The sequence below is a fragment of the Sorex fumeus genome, unplaced genomic scaffold (assembly GCF_029834395.1).
Source record: "Sorex fumeus unplaced genomic scaffold, SorFum_2.1 ptg000007l, whole genome shotgun sequence".
In the NCBI taxonomy this organism is placed as follows: Eukaryota; Metazoa; Chordata; class Mammalia; order Eulipotyphla; family Soricidae; genus Sorex; species Sorex fumeus.
In genome coordinates this window covers 38,155,807-38,172,861 of record NW_026606064.1, presented here as the reverse complement: position 1 = coordinate 38,172,861, position 17,055 = coordinate 38,155,807, and the positions used below count along the sequence as shown (strand labels likewise).

The following is a 17,055-nucleotide window of genomic DNA, read 5'->3' as shown; positions in this document are numbered from 1 at the left end:
CAAGGTAATAAGGGACAAGAGAACCAGGACAGATGACCAGCTGGACAGGCTCCTTTTAGTCCGGGAGAAGAGGAGCACAGGGACACTCCCAGGGGTCAGCCCCTTGGTGCAGGTATGATGGTCAGGGCTTGGCCCAGCTACCAAGGCCACACCTAGAGGTGCTGAGGGTCAAGCTCTGGAGCTCACACAGACAAGACGTGTGCTTCCCCCGCTGAGTTCTCGCTCCTGCTAGAGTTACTCAGAGTTCTCTGCCTTCAGGCCGGCTTCCTTACTTCTAAATGGGCCCATCAGAGGTGTCATTCTAACCCACAGTGTGAGACTCCAAGGGGAAATGCGCATCAAGAACCCTCGCCAGTGGAGAGGGAGAGGCAGGAGGGAGAGAGGGAGGCGCCCACCTGCAGCCAAGGCCCCGGGTGCCCACCAGGCTGATGAAGACCTTCTTCTCTTTGTTCTCCTGACTCCCGGAGGAGGCCCCGCCGCTCCGCACGCCCTGGAGGAGGGAGAGGACAGGGTTACTGGGGGGGGGGGGGAGGGGGCACGTGTGTGCAGGGGGTCCTGGGGACTCATGAGACCTTCCGGTCATCACTGTTGTCCCCATGAGCTGGTGCTCACAGGGTCTGGGGACACAGGGGGCGCTGTGTTGTCTGGCTGTAAGCCCAGGGCCCACGAAGGTTCCTGGGGAGTCTCTGGAGCACATCCCCAGAGCCAGCCACTCCTCCCAAACCAGGTGCCATCCCATATACACCCCATCCACACCCATCAAAGGGATCCTGGTCCTTACCCCAGATTCCGACACGAACTGATCCACATACTGCCACTTGAGAGGCTCATCAGGGCCGCTGAGGGGCAGAGGGGCAGGGAAAACAGAAGGGGGCTTATTAGGGAGGAGGGTTTGGACAGACCCCTGAGCCAGGTCTGTACCATCCGCAGCCTTCAGCCCCATTGGCCCCCCCATCCCAGGATGCTGTACCCCAATCCCAGCCCCACAAAGCCCCAAGTGCAGAGGAGGAGCAAGCTCACCTCTTCACAGGAATCAGGCCGATGTCTGTGGGAGAAAGGCACAGAGAGGTGAGGATGGCTCCTTGGGCATCCCCTCAGGAGTCAGAGCCCCAGCTGTACCCCCCATCAGTGACACCCCTCCACCCCGACACCCCACCCTGGCTCACTCACGTCTCACTTTGATGGACACGGTCTTCTTGGTGCGGATAAGGTTGATGACTTCCTCGTGGGTGCAGGAGGAGATGGAATAGCCATTGATCCGGACAATCTCGTCTCCAACCTTTGGCCACAGACAGAGAGAACCGGCACTGGGTCAGGGCCTGCCCTCAAGGAAAGGGGCATGGCCCTGCCTGCCTTCAGTCTAAACCTCGATACACACCCGAGGGCCGCTTTGCTGCTGTGATACACGTCCCATCAGCCTGATACCTGGGACAGTGGATGCTTGCAGCAGCCTGTGCTCCCCTCTGGGCAGACAGAATCACTGAGGTGGGGGCTGTTGACTTGGACTCTGTAGTAGCCCCCACTCCAGAGTCCCCCTGACTGCACTGAGGGGCGGGAACCCGCCAGGTGTGGGAATCTATCAAATGGGTGACTTTCACCTAGATTCCAGCAGCTGAATCTTTGTCACACCCCTGACCTTTGTATCTTTGTCACCCCTCCCTGACCAGCAGGCTTCCTGGTCTATTCAGGTGCAGGATAACTGGGGGAGAGAGGATTGTTCATGACTGTCACTTGACTCTAGCTTTTAACACACACACACACACACAGACTCACATTCACACACACCAATTATCTCTCTCACACACACATCAACTCTCACACACAAACTCTCACAGAGTCTCTAGATTATCTATCACACACTATTAACTCTCTCTCACACACACTCTAGTTTATTTCTCTTACACACACACACACTGACTTTCACACACACACACACACACTGTCTCTATCTTTCACACACAGTCTCTCACACACAGACTCTAGTTTTTCTCTCTATCACACACACTCTGACTCTCACAGTTTATCTCTCTCCCACACACTGACTCATTTCTCATTCTCTCTCACACACACAAACATACACACACACTGTCTCTACTTTATCTCTCACAAAACACACACTGTCTCTCACACATAGTTTATCTCTCTCTCACACACTGACTCAAGTTTCTCTCACCCCTCCCCCCCACACACACGCTTTTCTTCCACTCTAAGCAAAAGAGATGAGCTTTATTTTAACTCTGCCTCAGCCTGCCCTCTGTATTTCTTTTCTAGGGGTGAACATAGGGCAGCAACTGAGCACGGGCATTAACTGCTCTGGGGCCACACCCTTGCTCTTACTCTTAGGAGTTGTGTGACCATGGCAAGTCTCTTGACCTGTCGCCTCTGTTTTCCTTGTCTGTAAAATGGAGGCAACGCAGAGGTTGCCATGCAAATACAGCGACAGTGTGCGTGTAAAGCTGGCCCTGGACACAGTAAGTGGCCCACATGTGGTGCTGTCTTTTTCACTGGCTGAGCCTGGGCCCTCGGCTCTTGCTGGGATCCCGCTTCTGGGAGCCTGATCATAACGGGAGAGATGAGGGCTACATTGGGCCGGGCAGCAGGCATCATGGATGGATTCATGGTGAGACCACACCCCCTACTGGACACTGCTGGGGTCTTCCTGGAACACCAGTCTATTCCTCGGGTCCTGACTGTGGGGCAGTAAGGAGCCTCAGAAACAAGGTGAAACTGAGGCACAGGGAGATGAGGCTCTTGTCCAAGTAATTAGCCGCAGAGCAAGGGCTAGTTCCTGGGCTCCCCATCCTGCCCAGGCCAGTGTAGATTAGCCAGGGTGGCACCCCACAGATGCAGACCCTCTGAAGATGCTGGTTTATTGGTTTGGGGGACATACCCAGTGGCGATCAGAGCTTACTCTTAGCTCTGTGCTCAGAGATCGTTCCAGGTGGAACATGTGGGATGCGGGGATTGAACCTGGGTTGGCTGCATGCAAGCTAGTGTCTTACCCACTGTACTATCTCTCCCACCCATGAAGATGCTGGTATAGGGGGAGGGGTGGGAAACTCAGGGGTCGACTCTGTGGGGGGATAAGTGGGGAGGCACATAATTAGTTCTTGAAGGGGTCCTCAAGACTAGCTCCACTTACTATAACACCCCTGACTCACATTGAAAATGCCACCCAAGTCCTTCTCATCTGGGCCTGGACACAGGCCTCAGGGTTCTCAGGGCACTAATAGGAGAGACCAGAGGCCCTGAGAGGTGCAGGGAAAAGGGCTCTGGAAAGTGCTTTCTAGGTTCCTGAGGAAAAGAGCCACAATAGCTAATGCCACCCACTTTTCATGAGCATCTCTGAGAAGCGGCCCACCTCCTCCCACACCCCTGAGGGTTAAGATCCTGTCTTCTCGAGACCACGAGTGCTGTCTCTTCAGCGCTGGGAAGCAGGAAAGAGGGGCACTTGTTCAGGCGCGGCTGCGGGTCCCTGCATTCTATCTGCCCTGTCTGTATCCTCGACGCGGTCAGCGTCCTCAGGTCCCACAGGGAAGGGAGAGGTTACGCTGCCCATTTCACCGCTGGGACACCAAGGCCCAGATACTCTCTCTCTCTCTCTCTCTCTCTCTCTCTCTCTTGCATGCTCACTCTCTCTGGTCTCTCTCCAGATACTCTCTCTCTCTCTCTCTCTCTCTGGTCTCTCTCTGGGTACAAAGAATGACTCCTGTCTGGGAGGGGGCAGATGGGGTGCGCTCACACACAAACACTCCAGCAGAGGACAGAGCAGAGAGCGAGCATACCTGACTGGGGCGCTAAGGGTGGGCCCAAGCCCCAGGCCACTGTCCAGCCCCACCAGGGCCTTCTGTCGCACCAGGCAGAGTCTGAACCTGCTCCTTCGCTGACTTTTAGAATCTTCTCCCCATTACTATCAGGCCCAAAAGCTCCCCCAGAAACCTAACCCCAACACAGTTGATCTCAGTTTGGTCACCACAGATGCTCTCTTGAGTCTGGCAGGAATGATCCCTGAGGACAAACCAGGAGTGATCCCTGAGGACAAATCAGGAGTGATCCCTGAGCACAAAACCAGGAGTGATCCCCGAGCACAAAGCTAGGAGTGATCCCTGAGCACAGAGCCAGGAGTGATCCCTGAATACAGAGCCAGGAGTGATCCCTGAGCACAGACCACATATGGTCTTTTGAGTCTGGCAGGAGTGATCCCTGAACACAAAACCAGGAGTGATCCCTGAGCACAAAACCAGGAGTGATCCCTGAACACAGAGCCAGGAGTGATGCCTGAGCACAAAGTGAGGAATAAACTCTGAGCACTGCTGGGTGTGGCCCAAATAACCAAAAAAAAAAAAAAAAAAAAAAAAAGGAAACCTAATCCCAGACAGGTCCCTGTATTCAGCTGTACCCCTGGAGGTGGGGGAGGCTCCCAAGCTCCTCTGAGAAAGGGTCCCTGTCTTGTTCCTACAGAGAATGTGCCCGGGACCCTAGTCACATGGATCCGCACACACAGACCCCGGCTCAGGTGGCAGGATCCTCTTTCCTCCCCTGCCAGGCTTGCGGGGAGCCCTGCCAAAGGCGCTTTGTCCCAGGGCCCCGTGAGATGATGACCCGAGGTCAGGGCACACGGAGAGTGAGGGGGCCTGGTGGCCCAAGGAAGCACCCGCTGCTCCTGGGCCTGGGAAACCGAGTCTCAGGAACGTGCCCCCACCCGGGCTGAGAAGTGTTTGTCTGAGGTGGCGGGCTCGCCCCTGGAAAAAAGAGGGCCTGGGGGACAGCAGAAGAGAAGCTCATTATATCTCTTCTCTGGCCGAGTTTCTGGGCTGGAAAATGTGCCGCCCAGGAGAGGAATAATGAAGAGGCTGAAATTTCAGCCGCTGCCGGCAGCCGTGAGACCGGGATTGAGAACAAAGTCGCGTCTGTCAGCTCTGTCCTCCGTCTCCTGTACCATATCCCTAGGCCCCCTCACCCCCCCGAGGACCCCCGCTTGGCATGGAGGATTAGGATGTTGATAATCAGCGCCAGGAGGGGGCAGGGGTGGGGCCGAGGGGTGCTTTTATCGGCGCATCAGGAACGCAGTCGTGGGCTAGGGCTGCAGGGAGCTGGCGCCCAGCCCATCTTTGCCAACCCTGGCAAAGAGGGACTCCTGGGTGCTGAGGAGACATCCGGGACTGTGAGGTCTGGGGTCCAATCCTGGCTTGGCCACTCACTGGCTAACACTCTAGTCATGCCCCTGAGTCTCTACCGAGTCTGAGAAAGGGGCGGGGGTGGCCCAAGGGGACATGCGGAGATGTGACCGCCAGCACGTGAGGGGCCAGAGCTCTGCCTCTCGGCCAACTTGACCCAACCCTCGGCTGCCCGGCACCTCCCCAGAGAGGCTCTTTATATGTCAATTCACCGTCTCCTTGAAGCTGGCCAGTCTTTTCATCACCCCCATTTCACAGATGGGAAAACCCAGAAACTGGGTGGGGTCATTTCACCAAAAAGCCAAACAACTCAAGGAAGAGCAAAGGCAGGCCAGTCTGACCCCGGAGTCTCTGCTCTGAAACCCCGCATGGTCCCCCTGGGGGGCTTCCCTTTTCCGTTCTAATTTAGGGCTGTGCATTCCACACAGAGGGATTTTGGGGGGGGGGGGGGGAAAGGGGTGTGGCACGGTGACAGCTGGGAGCCAGGCTCCAAGTAAGAATAAAGGGGACTGGTCCCTAGGTCCCCAGCCTGACTCCTATCGGCCTGAGGAAAACCTGTCAGCATGAGGCACGTTTCCTGAGAGCCCGCCAAGGCTCTACTAGACCAAGGGAATATGTTAGAGGATCTTGAGTATGAGGGGGTGAGGAGCCAGGAAACCAGCCTGCACACACACACCCCAAACACACACCCAGCCCTGGCCTCCCGGCCGCCATCTCCTCACCTGGAGCCCAACGCTGTCTGCCTGCCCACCCTTAATGAGGTGGGAGATGAAGAGGCCACAGCCGAACTCCAGGCCCCCGCGCACGCTGAGGCCCAGGCCTTCGGGGTGCAGGCGGTCCAGACGTACCTCCTTCAGCTTCCTGCCGTGGTGTGAGAGGTGGTTCACACTCTGTCCACTCTTGAGGTGGCCCCTGTCCACCCCGGGGCATCCCCCGCCTCCCATCACCCCCCTCCCCTGCCCCCACCCACTCCTGGCCTGGGAGGTGGTAGGGGGCCGCCTGGCACACCTGGAGCGCCGGGGGGTGAGCTGGTCGTACTCCACCTGGTGCTTCAGCGGGATCAGGGGCCGGATGGCATCAAACAGTGGCAGGCGGTTGGGCTCATTGATGACCAGCTTCAGGTCCCCCACCAGCACGACCACATCCATGGTCCTGTGAAGACGTAGGGTCATGTGACCTTGGCCTCTAAGATACTCCCAAGGTTGGCAGTGGACTAGCCCAGTATCGGGCCAACCCTCCTCCGGGCCTAGGCCTGGGAGTGGAGGAGACACTGGAAAATTCATGAGCCCCCAACTCTGGGCCGCTGGCCTCAAGAGGGGCCGTCTTGTTTCCTAGAACTCTCGAAAGGCGAGCACCTAAGATCCAGCCAGGATCCCAACAGTTCCCCCTGGATCCCAGCCCAGGATCTTTCCAAAGAGTAACCCTCTGGACAGGGGGGCTAGCTGAGACCTTTCTCATGCCTAAGGCTCCCTCCCTGGGGTGCTGCATGAGGCTCCTCAGTCCTTCCTTCCCATGGTCTTACCCACACTTGCCCCTCATGGTTGGGACCCTGGGAGTCTTAAGCCCAGCCACAGACTTGCTCTCATGCAATCTTTTCTAAACCTCAGTTACTCCCCCTCTGAACCCCAGTGAAGGCCCCATGGCCTGGAGCTGGTCATCTCTTCTCTCGGACTGGCTCGGGAACCACTGTCGGCTCGAGGCTGCCTATGGCCCCTGTGTGTCCTGACTTCTGTCCCACCCCACCCCTCCCTTTTGCACCCTGTGCTTTCATGCCCCTTCCCCTGTGCTAGGCCCATGGCTCCTCTCTGGACCCCACCCCCACCCCCACCCCCACCCCCGAGCCTCCTGACCCAGGCGCGGAGGCCTCCTGGTCATCCCCTGCACAGGTGGAAGAGAACATTCCTGGCTGTTAGGGCAGTTCCGTTAGAGTTCCGTGTACTTTCGGTGTCTAAGCCGCCAGGACTACTTCCAGCCCCCATGAGACCACAGTAGTAAAGGAAAGAAGTAGAACTCATACTATTATATAGAAGCAGAACTCATTCTACTATTCTACTACTAGAGCCCACCTATGTGGTACCCAGCGGATGCCCAGGAGTTGATAAGCACATGCTGAATGGGTCCCGAAGCAGGTGGGAGACGGTTGACACAGTGCTGGGGCCAGCAGGTCTCTCTCTTGAACCTAGCTGCCCACTGGCCAGCACCGGACTGTGAGCACCCTAAGGGTGGGCTGTTTTACTCTCCCCTGGGCCCCTGTCCCCAGCACTGGGCCACACACAGAACATTTGTGAATAGTGGGTGCAAGGATTCCCTGGAGTACGGGCTACCTGCCTTCCCGTGCTCCCTGTGACAAACAAAAGGCAACGGCCCTCCCAGCTGCCAACAATCCAGTAGGGTCCTCAGAAGACAGAGGCAGGGGTGGCCGCGGGGGGCTGAGCCCCAAACACTTACTGGTGGTAGATCCGCAGCACGTCATAGAGGTAGTCCTTCTCGGCGTCATTTTCAATCAGGAAATCCACCTGGAAAACCCAAGGGCAGAATTACAGCTCCAGACCCAGCACCCTCTGGTAGACTCCAAGGAGTGGGGGGCACCTCAGGGACCTCCCCGGGAGGACAAGCCGGGGGTCAGAGAGGACCTCTGAGTCCAACACCAGCCCTTGAGGTGGCAGGACAAGCCTTATCCTGAGCCAGGGACAGGCAGGCATATAGAGACACCAGTGCCTGTCCTAGCTGCGGCCCTCCCCACCGCACCCCCATGACTCACTAATAGGGGGGACGAGGCTAGAGTCTGCGCTCAGTGTGGCAGACGCCCTCCCTTACCTGACAGCGGCTGTAGTGCCGGACGGCGGCCCTCAGGAAGGATTTGGGCCAATCGCTCGCATAGCACATCACCCCCTCCCACCAGGCGCCCCCCACCCCAGAGTTTCTGGGTCAGCAGCAACAGCCCCGCCCTGCCCCGACCTGACTTAAGCTGGGCTGGTCAGACTTCTGTCCACTAGTCCCCTCCAGTAGGCCCCACATGCCACCCCCCCAACCAGGCCACAGGAGGGGAGAATCAGGTTACATCATTTCAACTTTGCTGACGTCAGTGGCTGTGCCTCTAAGGCCAGGGTCAGGAGCTGTTTCATTCGCACCTGGGTCCCAGGGGTGCTGGTGGATTCAGAGCCCCAGATTCCAGGCCCTGCCTCAGCACAGTGTAAAGCTCCAGTGAGTGTGTCCTGGCCGCTCTCAGGTTCAAGGCGGAGTGGGAGGGCTCAGGGGAGGCCTGAGGCACGGCTGGGTCAGGCCCATCATGGTCCCAGCCCTTGGTCTATCCCCCAGCATGAGGAGATGCTGCTGGGAGCTGGGAGCCCCTGCCCTGTGAGGTGGGGGTTGTCAGGGGACAGGGTCTCTCTGGGCATCGCAAGGATTCTGGAAGGCAGAAGGCAGAACCCCCCCCCGCCCCGCCCATCCCCACCCCCATAGGGAGAGGTGGACATGCTGGGTACAGCCTTCAGAATTGCCGGCCTGGATGGGGGAGCACATGCAGATTCCTGGCCTCCACTGGCTGTGCCCTGACCCCGTAAAATCAGCAGAATGTTTCACCAAAGATGAGATTCAGGGGCTGGAGTAATAGCACAGCGGGTGTTTGCCTTGCATGCGGCCGACCCGGGTTCGATTTCCAGCATCCTATACGGTCCCCCAAGCACCGCCAGGAGTAGTTCCTGAGTGCAGAGCCAGGAGTAACCCCTGTGCATTGCTGGGTATGACCCCCCCCCCAAAAAAAAGATAAGACTCATTCTGGAGGCTTAAGTCTCCACAGACCCATGGCTCAGGCTTGTGCGAGTATAGAAGTTTCCTCTCCTGCTTTTCTCTCTGTCCCTGTTTCACGATCAGGCCTAGCACCACCAGCCTACTTAAAATTTGAGGATGGGGCATCTGCTTTCATGGGTGGCACGCTGGACTCTGACATACCCAAGGGGGACACAGCCAGCCTGCTCTCCGCCCCTACCTTGGCAGTGTGAGAGGGTGTGGGGGGCTGTGCCCAAAGGCCAGGGATACCCACATTTGAAATCTGAGTAGAGGAAAAGTCTGGCCTGTCTCTCTACCCTGAGTCAGAAATATCTGTGTAGATGGGGTCGTATCACCTGTTTGCATGATTTGTGCTCAACACAAAACCTATTTCCCAGCTCCTTAGGTTGCCTTATCAGAACCCACCTTCACCTCCCGCCACTCTTCCTGTCCCTCCTTTCAGTGCTCCCCGCAGGCCAACCTGCTCCGGCCTCAGGGTCTCGGCACCAGCTGGTCCCTCTGCCCAAATAGCCCATCCCGGGGGCTGGAGTGATAGCACAGCAGGTAGGGTGTTTGCCTTACATGCGGCTAAACCGGGTTCGATTCCCAGCATCCCATATGGTCCCCTGAGCACCACCAGGAGTAATTCCTAGGAGTGCAGAACCAGGAGTAACCCCTGAGCATCGCCGGGTATGACCCAAAAAGCAAAAAAAAAAAAAAAAATAGCCCATCCCAATCCCCACGGCGAGCCTACATCTGTGCTCACCTACCAGCCATCTTCCATCTCCTGAGATGGTCCAGTTCCTACCTGATGACTGATTTTTAGGAAGGGAAACTGGAGGTGGGGGTGGGTGGGCGCAGGGCAGCACAACTGACTTGCTTAGGTCTGTGCTCAGGGATCACTTCCTGCAATGCTCAGTCTACAGGGGTTACTCTTGGCTTTGCACTCAGGAATTACTCCTGGCAGTGCTCGGGGGACTATATGGGATGCTGGGAATCGAACCCGGGTAGACCATGTGCAAGGCAAACACCCTACCCACCGTGCTATTGCTCCTGCCCTTCCCTCCCTCCCTCCCTCCCTCCCTCCCTCCCTCCCTCCCTCCCTCCCTCCCTCCCTCCCTCCCTTCCTTCCTTCCTTCCTTCCTTCCTTCCTTCCTTCCCATGCTCAGCCTTAATATGTGGTGCAATGCAGGGGGGGAGGGGTTGATGGGAGGGAAACTGGGGACACTGTTGCTGAGAAGAGTACACTGGTGGAGGGATGGGTGTTGGAACACTGTATGACTGAAACCTAATCATGAACAGCGTTGTAATCGTCTATCTCAAAGTGATCCAATAAAATTTTATATAAAAAATTATGTGGTACCAGGGATTGAACCCGGGTTGGATGCATGGAAGAAGAATCCCTTAACTCCTGTACTATCTCTTCAGCTCCTCTCTTCACAACAGTGTGGGGTGACAGAAAACCCCAGACAGCAAGGCTGAGGTCTTTTTGCTCGAAATTCCTTGGACTGGCAGGTGGGAAGTGGTCCATATGTCCGTATAGAATGGATGTGTCCCCTGCGCTGTCTGGTGTACCCCCACAATCAGATGGGAGGAAGGGGGTCGGGTCGGAGACAGGAGTAAGGCCACTGTGCTCACAGCATCCTCATGAGGCAGCACCGCCAGCTTGGCCTGGCCTTTCTTCCCTATGTTTTTCTCCCCAGTCACCCCACCACATAGGCTGACATTCTCACGCCTTTTCACAGATGAAGATCAGAGAAATTAAGTCCATCTCCCTCGAGGATTGCTTAGCTAATTGCTTAGCTAATCAGACTGTGAGGATGGAGGTCCGGGTCCACCTGGGTCCAAAGCCCATGTTCCTCCTGTGACCCCAACATGTGAGTTAGACCTTCCAGGGCCACCCCAAGCCAAACTTGCAGGCCCTCTGCTTTCAAGAGGCTGCTCTCCGGGTCTGGTTTCCATCTCTCTCCTTGGGCTGGGACCCCCTTGAGCAAGAGCCCAGACTATCCGCAGGAGCACTGGACATTCGGACTCTCTGTTCTGGGTGGGGTGAGGATGTCCAGTGAAAAGGCTCCTGGGTTCATTCCAGATGTGGGTGGTGACAGTGGACAAAGGAGAGGGGAGGGATCCAGGAATGGCTTGAGCTCTCCCTCATCCTGCCCTGCAGAAATGTTCCTCCCAGTCCTGTGGGCAGCCTCCAGTGCTGACCCTGTGTCCCCAGGCCCAGACCACAATCCACCTCCTCTCAGTGTCTTGCTGGGACAGTCTCACTGTAGGCTCATTAGCCCAACATCACTGGTGCTGTCCTGCCACCTTCCTCCACATCTCATCTCAGCTCTGCCCTTTCCATTGGCTCCCGTCCCCAGTGTCCCGGCTGGTCACAGTCCCGCGGCCCCTTCTTCCAACACATGGGCACCTCCTGTCTTTGCTCAGAACCTCCCTTCCACCTCTAAACAGCTGATTCCTCAATTAACAGTAGTCTATATGCCTCTACAGCTGGGAAAACAAACCTGGTTTGTAAAAAAAAAACTCTTTAAACAGGGAGAGATGGCCAGGGGATGGCTCCAAAGGCTGGATCTTGTGGTTTATTCCATCCCTGGTACTGCACAGCCCCCTGAGCACCACTGGAAGTGACCCTGAGCACTGTGTGGGCAGTAGTCCCCAAGCACCATTGGGTGTGCCCCCCCAACCTTAAAAAATATGAGTCTAAGCGAGAAATTAAAGTGGAGGCATTGTGGGAATCATGACTGTTCCCCAGTTTGAGAAATGCTCAGAGATGCTCAGGGATGACAGCTGTGTTCTCTGGGCGCCTCGGAGTGAGCACGGGGCCCCTTCCAATTTCAGAAGGATTAATAATTCTTAAACATTATCCACGGAGTTAATAATTGTTAAATGCTCAGGACAATGTCTGATAAGGAGTAAGTCATGTTGGTTCAATAAAGTTCAGTTAAGCATAATGGAGTATGAATTCTCTGTGTTTGGTGGACGTGATCCCTCCAGAGACTGGTGGTACAAAGGGATCTAGCCATCCCTCTGCCCGGAGGCCCATCGAGAGGGGACCAGCCTTATGTCACTCTTATAGGATCCTTTATCTTTTCAAGAGCAGGGAGTCCTTCTACCCAGCTGGTGCCAGTGAACCCAGTCTCCTCCTCCTGCTTCTCCTGCCTGACAGGCTGTTCCTTATTTTTGTTTTTGAAGAGGGCTCCCAGGCTCTGTCCAACTGCACTGTTTCCTCTGTCTTTCTCTTTTTATTTATTTATTTATTTTTTGCTTTTTGGGACACACCCAGCAATGTACAGGCATTACTCCTGGCTCTGCACTCAGGAATTACTCCTGGTGGTGCTTCGGGAACCATATGGGATGCTGGGAATCGAACCTGGGTTGGATGTGTGCAAGGCAAATACCCTCCCCACTGTGCTATCACTCCAGCCCCCCTCCTCAGCCTCTTGAAGGTTGAAGCACTGTTTACAACCCAGGCCTCGCCAAGACTGATCCCCAGCACAGACTTCCCTAGACACGAGACTCGACAATCACAATCCTTTTCTACTCTTCTCTGCTTGAAGGTCCCAAAGGCCACTGAACTGGAATCATGCCATGGAATTCTTGGTATCCACCATCTCATCCCCATTCCACCTGCTCCTCCTCTCCCTACTATGACCCCTCTCTCCACACACACAAACCATCAGCCAAGCCTGATGGGTCTACCTGGTCCCAGCCCCCACCTGCACCCTGGGCAGCTGCAGGAGCCACAGACTGGTCGGCCCCTTTGTTCCTTCTCTGACCTCAGCCTGCAGACTGTCATCACCAACATCTGTTTGAAAGGTAAACCAAGCCACACCATGCCCCAACTAGACAGGGCCTCAGCACACTCAGAACAAAAGACCAGGTGCTGACTTGAGCCCACTTGGCCCCCAAACAGCCCTTTGAGTCACTTTGCTTTTTTTTTTTTGTCACACCCGGCAATGCACAGGGGTTACTCCTGGCTCTGCACTCAGGAATTACTCCTGGTGGGACTCAGAGGACCATATGAGATGCTGGGAATTTAACCCTGGTCGGCCGCGTGCAAGGCAAACACCCTACCCGCTGTGCTATTGCTCCAGCCCCCTCTGAGTCACTTTGGCCTCCACTACCCATCAGTGCTTCTCCAGGCTTCTGGGCTGTTTCTGGGGAAGGCAGGCACGCGGAGCCTCGAACCTTCACTCTGCTGTTCACTCTTCTGTGCCTGTCCCCATGGTGCCCTTCCTCACTTCTTCTGGCTCTCTGCTCAGGTACCAGCTCTCCAGAGAGTCCAGGGGCTACTTCTGACTCTGTGCTGGGCTGGGGGGACCACGTGGTGCTGTGGACTGAGCCACGATTAGCTTCATGTGAGGCATTGACCCCTATACTATCTCTCTGATCGCTCATCCCAGTTGATTTTTTCATGCCGTCATCACTACTTGACCTTCCCTGATACTTGTATTGATTTACTAGTCAGCTGCCTTTCCCGCTAGAAAGAGAACTTTGTGAGAACAGAAACTCTGTTTCCTTACTCACTGGACAATGTCCGGCCCACGGAGCTCAGTCCAGAGTGATTGCTTGTCTGAATCAATGAATCAACAAAGGACTGATTAGCAAGTCCCTCAAAGGCAGGGGTTCTCTCTGATCTTCTTATTTTCCCGACCACACAGCCTCACCCCTCACCCCGAGATGCCTGGCTTGGGCAGGGTTCACCCTAGAGCCTCATAAATGCACAACTGCTGAATAGGCAATAAAAACATTTTTGAGCAAATGAGTAACCAAGTTCCTGCCATCTGTGGCTGTCATTTCTTGAGACTATTTCCTCCCTCTGCCTGTCCTCTGTTGTTGTTGCCACTGTGACTGGGGGTCCCACACACTGGGTGGCAGTGCATCCATCATAGATGGCCTGGTTTGTGGTTGCACTGCTGGCACACACAGGGGACGCTGGGGGGTCTGAAGTCAATGCCTGCAAGGCAGGTGCTCTACTGCTCTACTCTGAGCCCTGGCCGCAGCCCTGGACAGGTTTCATTACAAATACTGCTTCTCTGGGGGCGGTGGGGGGGTGGGGAAGGGAGTCTTCATCTCTGATGTCCCCCTACCCTCCATTTGGTAATTGGACACAAGGGTATTACCAAGGAGGGCATGCAAATGCTGCTGGGGGCCGTGGGGGCCGTACAGGTATCAAGGAGCAGACACTGGGTGCTCTGGAGCCATCACTGGGAACTATGGCTGGTGCCCGCGTCCCTTGGAGGCAGGACTTCAAATCCCATCTAGTCCTAACTGCCCCAGGAGGTCAACACTGCCAACCTGTTCTCACAGCTCAAGAGACTAAAGCTGGAGAGATGAAAGGGCTCATCCGAATGAATGATTGGGTTGAGATCGGAACCCAGTTCTAACTGAACACAAGAGACCACAGAGAGCTCTTGGTGGAGACCCACTAAGTGGCATGGAGCATTTTCTCCCTACACACATATACAGCTCATCCAGCATGCACATTAAACTCATTAAACACATTAAACTCACTAGTAAAACATCACTGTCATCCTCATTAAACAAAGGAGAGAACCAAGGCACAGAGAGGCTGATAACTTGCTGAAGGTCATGAAGCACTTTCCAAGACAACACACCACCTTCATTGCCACCCCTAACAAGTGAGGATTTTTGTTAGAGACTCTTCCCAAGGAAGAGATTTATTCTGATTCACCAAAGATGTGTCTAGAAAGCAAGACAGCCAGTCTGTGTATCTCCACCTCCATCTTCCTTTCTCCCCAGGCTCTCGACAATCGCCTCTCTGGGAGAGAAGGAGAGGGGAGCTGCTTCCTTGGAAATAGCAGGGCACAAAGTCCAGTCCCGGCCTCACCCAGCACTGTGTCAGCCCCGCCTGCACCCAGGTTACTAGGTAATAACCCGTGATGAGGAAGAGAGGGTAATGGAAACAGAGAGCCGAGGCACCTTGGAACCTCCTGGGGAGAGAAACAGAAGAGACCCCACAGCCAGGTTGACACCCATCACTGGGACCCAGAATGCAATTCTCTCCAAAGAAGCAAAAAACAGCTCTCCCCACCGGAAGAAAACAAGAGGACCTGGCCTGACTTTCCATCCAGGGGGCAGAAAAGTGAAATTCAAGCCTGAGTCGGGGAGGGAAATCGGGGGGGGGGGCGTGCTCCCTCAAAGTGGGCTGCCTGAAACCTGCCCTCAACCTGTCTCCTCAGTAGCCGAAACGTCTCCCCTTACAACTCCATGGAACAGTACGCACCCTGAACTCCGCCTCGTGCTGGCCTCACTCTGTCTGTTTGCCAGCCTGTCAACTCCAGCTGAACCCCAGCTCTCTCTCACCCCTGCAATGCCCAGGCCCCACTGAGAGGCTTCGGCCAGGATGAACTACCCCCTCAAACCTAACCCCTGCACTCGGCACCCATGCGTGTGTGTGTGTGTGTGTGTGTATGTGTGTGTGTGTGTGTGTGTGTTTGTGGGTGTGTGTATTTGTGGGTGTGTGTATGAGTGTGTATATGGTATGTGTGTGTTTATGCATGCGTGAGTGTGTGTATGTATGTGTGTGGTATGTGTGTTTGTGTGTGTGAGTATGTATATGTGTTAGGGTGGGTTCTGCCTCCCACCCACACTACCAGCAATTTGAGAGCACCGCTTGGTGGCTCTGGTACCAAGTGGGTCTTCAACACACTTACTAAATGGATGGTGATCCCTGACCCCTTGTTCCATGCCCCAGTTCTTTCCCCCTGTGGTCCTCTATAATGCTGAACTCCTTGGGGATCCCTGGGCCTTTCTGGGGGGGGAGAGGTAAGAGACCTGACCTTGCCTATCTGAACTCATTGCCCCTGGGCCAGGGAAAGGGTTTGTCTTGGTCTAAAGATCCTACCATCTTGGGCTCTGTCTGGGTCCACCCTTGGGCACATGGTGACAAGTTGTGAGGCCCCCAGAACCCCCTGAGCTCTGTCTGAGTCATTTGAAGGCCTGGGGGAGGGGAGGGACAGTAAGGGAAGAGGATCCTCAGAGGTCCTCCCTGGCTACAGGATCTCAGCGAATCCAAAAAGACTTCTAGAAAAGTCTTAGATGAAACCCAGCAACTCTGAGCCAGGACCCCCGACACCCCACCTGAGGCCCTCTACACAAGGACACAGCAGGGGCCACTCCTAGCTGAAGATCTGACTGACTCTGGGCCCCTCCCTGTAGCTCAGACCCAAAGAAATACTCTCAGGTGGGAAGGAACTTCTCTGGGGAGCTTCTAGGTTGTGATAGGAGGAACAGGACACCGACCCCCAGTTCCCCTTCCTACAGAGCCTCCCCGCTCCATCTGCTCAACAGCCCTGAGTTGGAGAGACAACAGGAGAAAAGAGGGGACTTGTCTGCTTTGGGCCTTCTCGGAGAAGTGCCCTATCTCAACCCTGGCCCAAGCCGGGAGCACTCCCCAGCCCCTGGCGGGCAGAAAGAGGAAGCCCCTTTCAGGAGTTCACTTCTGTCTGCCACCCCCACACCTGCAGCCAGTCCCCTTTTCCAGGCCCCTCCCCGCCAGGACCCACAGGATCCTCGGGGGAGACACCCAAAGCCGCTCCAGCTCCGCTGGGAAAGGCAGGAGAAGCCCCAAAGGGTGTCCATGTCCCCCATCCCCCCGCCTGGGACTCTAGGGTCCTGGGTGCCCAGTGTGGGGTGGTGGGCTAGCAGCTCTGACCTTGTGCCGGAATTCTCGAGCCACCTTCCGGTCCATGGCTGGGCCGGATCGAGCAGAACTCACTCCTAGGGTGCTGGGGCTACCGGAGCCGGCAGGAGCGACAACCGTGACGGGCAGGCCCTCGGCGGTGGAGGCGGGGCGGGGCCTATGGGGCGTGAGGCGGGGCCTGGGGCGGGGCAAGGGCCTATGGGCGGGGAAGAAGCCTGGGGAGGGGCGGAGCCTATGGGACGGGAGGAGTGTCTCCGGAATCTCAGAGCATCCCTAGGGACGCATACCTGTCCCGCTCCGTTGCAGGGAAAACTAATTGGCCAAAATGTGTGTCATTCCGGTGGCTGCACTCAAGGCTGATGCTCCTTTGGGGATGTTCCCAAACACACGCGGGTGGAATTGGGGACCCTTTTCTGTTCCAGTCCGAACATACACCAG

The 17,055-nt window shown here is 56.0% G+C and overlaps 1 protein-coding gene across 1 annotated transcript in view; it reads right to left on the bottom strand.

Moving 5' to 3' along the window:
- The window catches only part of USH1C (USH1 protein network component harmonin), a 44,282-nt gene extending 27,603 nt beyond the window's left edge, over nt 1–16,679 (bottom strand). Inside the window, exons 1-8 of the mRNA XM_056137198.1 lie at nt 16,630–16,679; nt 7,626–7,693; nt 6,186–6,329; nt 5,900–6,038; nt 1,171–1,279; nt 1,021–1,045; nt 782–839; nt 396–490 (exon numbers count right to left, since the gene is read on the bottom strand). Coding sequence (XP_055993173.1) covers nt 396–490; nt 782–839; nt 1,021–1,045; nt 1,171–1,279; nt 5,900–6,038; nt 6,186–6,329; nt 7,626–7,693; nt 16,630–16,665 — 674 coding nt within the window. The 5' untranslated portion in view covers nt 16,666–16,679. The remainder of the gene's footprint in view (nt 1–395; nt 491–781; nt 840–1,020; nt 1,046–1,170; nt 1,280–5,899; nt 6,039–6,185; nt 6,330–7,625; nt 7,694–16,629) is intronic.
- Between the last annotated feature and the right edge of the window lie 376 nt (nt 16,680–17,055).